Consider the following 5,138-nt stretch of genomic DNA (forward strand, 5'->3'; position numbering starts at 1 on the left):
GGTATAATTGACAGATTCTCTCAGTATATTGAACTTTGGCTTCTTCCTTTACAAACCATAAAAGGAAGTTATTTATAGGTGTTTATAAAAGTTAGCTAGCCAACTTACTGATCATTCTTTGTGAAATAACACCTTGTTTTAGTGTCTTCCTTGTTGAAACTCCCCTCTGCTTTAAATTCCTTTGTGCTCGCCTGTCTTTTTGTGAAATGCAGCACCTGTTTGCAGTGAAGAGCCACACCTCTCCAGCCTTTAAACATCCAACCAGGAGGACTGGTTTAGCCCAGTGACCAGGCTTCATTACTGACAATCTCTCTCTCTCTCTCTCTCTCTCTCTCAAGCACATACATTCCAGTCACACAGTTTCACTGAAACCAACCACTTGTCAACATCTATCTCTGTGGATTTCACTTTTACCTACGGATCCCATCTCCTACATATGTGAACATTCTTCACCTGCTGATCTCACCTAATTTACCAGTAGATCTTACCTCATTTAAATGTGGAAACTCAACTTTAACTTTTTACTTGTCTGTCACACTATTACCTGCGGATTTAATCTTTAGACCTCACTTTAACCTTCTGACACCCCCTTTTAAATCTGTACTGCTCATTTACCTGTGGATCTCACCTGAGGACCTCACCTTTAGGGATCTCACTTCTACCTGAGGATCTGACTACTACTTGTCCCAGGAGAGATGTCTCGTCGTGCCAGTACCTTGGACCTGGACATTACCAGCAAGTACAGCACTTTGGGACGGCAGGCCCAACGGCGCTCCACTACCCTGAGTTCCCAGTCTCAGCCCAAAACCTCCAAGCCAGGCGATGTCCTTTGTGACTTCTGCACCACTCGGAAACAAAAGGTTTGGTTTTATTTTATTTTGGTGAAAAAACGTTTATAAAATCTTTTTACATTTTAGTAATTTAGCAGATGCTCTTACACAGAGTGACTTACAGGAGCAATTAGGGTTAAGTGCCTTGCTCAAGGGCACAACGGCATATTTTTCGGGGATTCAAACCAGTGACCTTTTGGTTACTGGCCCAACACTCTTAAACGCTATACTGTAGATGACCTGCTACCCCATAACATTGTTCAACATTGTTTTGTTTATTTTTTATATTGTAAAGTGTCTTTAGGTTCTGTAAAAGTGTCATATAAAACCTGTGTTGTGTCGTCTTCTTCTTAAGGCTGTGAAGTCCTGCCTACTGTGCCTGGCCTCCTACTGTGAGACCCACCTCCAGTCCCACTATGAGTACCCAGCCTTGATGAAACACAAGCTGGTGAAGGCTACGGGCCAGATGAGGGAGAAGATCTGTGCCCAGCATGACAAGCTGCTGGAGGTGTTCTGCCGCACCGACCAGACCTCAGTCTGTGTCCTCTGCATGATGGATGAACACAAGCGCCACGACACTGTGCCGGCTGGCACCGAGAGGATTGAGAAACAAGTATGTGAGTTTTAGTAATACTATACTCTAGGCCCCCTTAAAAAAGCCTCAGACAGCTGGCCTTTTTTTACACACTCTATGCATTCATAAAGCCTTTATAACAGATACTACTTAAGACATTATGACATCCATCATAGGCCTGGTTCATATGTTGATGCTCCTATAACATTGTGTCAACGTTGTCCCCTACAGAAACAGCTGGGGTCCACTCTAATGAAGTCTCAGCAGAGGATTGATCAGAGAGTGAAGAAGTGGACAGACCTTCGCCAGGCTGTGGAGTCAGTCAAAGTGGGTTAAAACATTATGAAACTTTGCATGCAAGCAGTGGGTGGGAGAGCTTATTATTTTAAATCACATCAATAAACCCCCACAAAACTCGTAAGAGACTCTTCCTAACAAACTGGGGATGTCCCTCTCTCTTTAACCTCCCCTTTTTCCCTCCCTCTTTCTTGCTTACATGTCCCCTCTTTCATTTACTCCCGCTCTATTATCTCTCCCTCTGTTTCCCCCATACAGCACTCTGCACAGGCGGTGTTGGATGAAAACGAACGTATCTTCACAGAGCTGCTGCGCTCCATAGAGAGAAGGTACATAGAGGTGAGGGAGCTGGTGCGAGCCCAGGAGAAGACCACAGTGATCCAGGCTGAGGGACTGTTGGACCGTCTGGAAGAAGAGATAACTCTGCTGAAGAAGAAACACACTGACCTGGAGAAACTCTCCCACACTGACGACCACATACACTTCCTACAGGTTGGTATAATGTACAGTTACAGTCTCACACTGCCAGATTTCATAGTCTTGTATTCACTTGGCTACTGGAACTGGCACAGGAACGCGATGAAGCTGGAGCATCAGACTTCCCTCCAGGCACTAAATGTATACTGGGCAGAAGTGGATTGAAACCACATCGTTTCACCTGTCCTTTCAACTTACTTCAAACTCAATTTCAGCTTAATTAATCAATGTAATTATGTTGTATCATCAATGTGGCTATTTAACTGAATTGCTCAAAGTCATCATCATGCTCCTCTTTTCCAACCTTTTCTCCATTGTTCCTCTAGAGCTGGCAGTCTCTGTCTGGTCCCTCTGGGTATGAGGATCTAAACAATGTCACTGTCGTTCCATACTACTCCTTCGATGGAGCCAAGAGAGCCATCGCTGCGTTGAAGGTGCAAGTGGAGGAAATCAACAAGACGGAAATCAGCAAAATCGCCTCAGCAGGTGAGTTACCTCAAAACACAGTGATTTCTTATTTTTGGGTGACTTTGCTCTGGTTATTCTTTACAATGTATGTCATGCTATGTTTGAAAATTTGTGTTTTGATTCATTCCGTTTTCACAGTATCATATTTATTTGCTATTTAATTGTTTTTGTTTGTATCAAATATTTATTACTGCGGTCTGTCTGTCTGTCTCCACAGTCAAAGAGGTCCACATTATCCAACCACTAGAACATATGGCACGAGAAGAACTTGAAACCAAGACACGAGAATATTCAGAACCTAAGACAAGAGAGGATTTCAAGAAATGTGAGTCATTTTAACACATTTTGTATTAAATAACAGTGTGTCTATTTCAATTTGTGCCCTGTCTCCTGTAACAGCAGACACTCATATTTATTTGAAGGAAGGAAGTAAATGTAACACGACTTTCCTGTGGTCACATTATCATGATGGATGAAACTGGCATTGAAACCAGTGTGCCACAGTTACAGAGATAGTCTGTCTACCTGTAGAACAGGTTAGGTGAAAACAATCCATAACTGTGTCGCTCCCAGCGGTGGAAAAACACGGAACATTTATGATTGAACAAACAGTTACGCAATATTGACACCTAATCATGTGTCAAGGGACAGAGTTTCTTCTCTTTTAATAAGAGAGAAGTGCAACTGGAGCTTCCACTTTATAAGTTGTTACTCCACGGCAACTATAAGGAAACAACAGCATAATTAAACAGCATATCACACTGGTAGTTCCTCTGATGTAGGCCTTGTTTGGTCATTGTTTGGTCTATCTTGTTCAAACCCCCTGCTGTACATGTTAAGTGTTGGATTGATAGCTTCATGGTCCTGCGTTCAAGTTCTGGTTAGGGACACCCCCCTGAAATTGCCACAGTATTTATTGGTTTGGTCTATCTTTCTATTCTAAAGCTTTTATCCCTCTGTTCCAGACCTGGTCCAGCCGACCCTGGATGTCAACAGTGCCCACCCCAACCTGTACCTATCTGAGGGCAACACTGTAGCCAAGATGATGAGCGAACCCAAGAACTACCCAGACCATCCAGACAGGTTCGACCATTGGCAGCAGGTAAGAAACTTTTTTTGCTCAGGTGTGACATCACATGACTTTGACAAGGAAAGGATAGGGCTTTCTCATTGTTTCATATAATATTTTTCAAAGCACTCATAGTGCTTTACATTGTATGGTGGGCAGAAAGTCAGATTCACATCCAATTAACTAAACTCATTCAATTCAACTCAACTCTCTTCCATCCCAGCTGCTGTGTAAGGAGGGTCTGTCAGGGAGTCGCTGCTACTGGGAGGTGGACTGGAGAGGAACGGAGATAGACATCGCCGTCACCTTTCAGAGCATCAACCGCAAGGGCAACAGCAACGAATGCAGCCTGGGTTGGAACGACAAGTCCTGGAGCCTGTACTGCTCTGAGGACAAATATTCCTTTGTGCACAAGAACCAGAGCACAGATATAGCCAAGCCCAGGTCCTCAAGGGTAGGAGTGTATGTGGACCAGATAAAGGGGACTCTGGCATTTTACAGTGTGTCTGATAGCATGAACCTCCTTCACAAAGTACAGACCACCTTCATAGAGCCTCTCTACCCTGCCTTCAGTGTGTGGGGCTTTGGTTCCAGTGTGAAACTAGTGTAATGATTGAGTGGGAAACACTAAATGGGGGTCTTGAACCAGCGACCCTATGGTTACAGAGAAATCTCACTAAATCTGTGCCATAAAGGTCCAGACCTCTTGAAGTTGTTGTATGCTTACATACAGGGAGGCTACCCTGTATGAGCATATTGTTTGAAATGTACCTGTAAATAGATTGATGCTCATTATAAAGTGTGTATAATTATGTCACTACAATAGATGAATTACATTTGAATACCTATGTAATTGCAGAGAGATACAATGTTTTATATTTTATGAAAAAAAAGAGAGAAAAGAGTAAGCAAATGTTTAGAAAGCTTTAAGATGAGTGATGGGACGGAATCTGCTCTGACAGTTCGGTGAGACCATTACTGTTGGATGTTATTGGACCTTTCTGTCCTGAATTACTTACCTTTCTTTCCCTTTTATAATAATCAGATATTGTATAATCATAATGAATGTAAGAAAAGTGGTCACTACATTATATGGTATTCCCACTGGGCACACAATGTACTTTCAACATGGAGAATTGGGTCATATTTGATTGTGATGTTGATAAATTAATTAACAACCAAAAATCACTCAAAAAGACAGTCAAAAGTTAATTGAATTTCCAATGTGTTATCACTATGCTTTCAACCATCTAAAAGCACAACCAAATTCCAATAGAAAAACAATTTGATTTTTGGTTTAGTTTGTCACCCAAATGTCTATCACTGCGCTTTCAACCGTTTAAAAGCACAGAAAACTTCAAATGGGAATATGTCAGATATTTTCTTTATTTGTACAACATATTAATGTGTTATCGATGTTCTT

General features: G+C 42.1%; 1 protein-coding gene across 2 annotated transcripts; it reads left to right on the forward strand.

The window, feature by feature from the left end:
• The first annotated feature begins 350 nt into the window (after positions 1-350).
• On the forward strand, positions 351-4,900 carry LOC139381516 (finTRIM family, member 14-like). 2 transcript variants are annotated; one of them, XM_071125129.1, is made up of 8 exons: positions 351-860; positions 1,186-1,443; positions 1,636-1,731; positions 1,960-2,193; positions 2,505-2,664; positions 2,864-2,971; positions 3,612-3,748; positions 3,939-4,900. In XM_071125129.1, the coding sequence occupies exons 1-8, from the start codon at positions 696-698 to the stop codon at positions 4,323-4,325; spliced, it is 1,545 nt and encodes a 514-aa protein (XP_070981230.1). In that variant the 5' UTR covers positions 351-695; the 3' UTR covers positions 4,326-4,900. The 2 variants fall into 2 exon arrangements, with proteins under 2 accessions (XP_070981230.1, XP_070981231.1); XM_071125130.1 differs by having other exon boundaries at positions 583-860; positions 2,592-2,664; positions 3,939-4,427.
• The last annotated feature ends 238 nt before the right edge of the window (positions 4,901-5,138 follow it).

Source organism: Oncorhynchus clarkii, chromosome 23 (genome assembly GCF_045791955.1).
Source record: "Oncorhynchus clarkii lewisi isolate Uvic-CL-2024 chromosome 23, UVic_Ocla_1.0, whole genome shotgun sequence".
NCBI classification, from domain to species: Eukaryota; Metazoa; Chordata; class Actinopteri; order Salmoniformes; family Salmonidae; genus Oncorhynchus; species Oncorhynchus clarkii.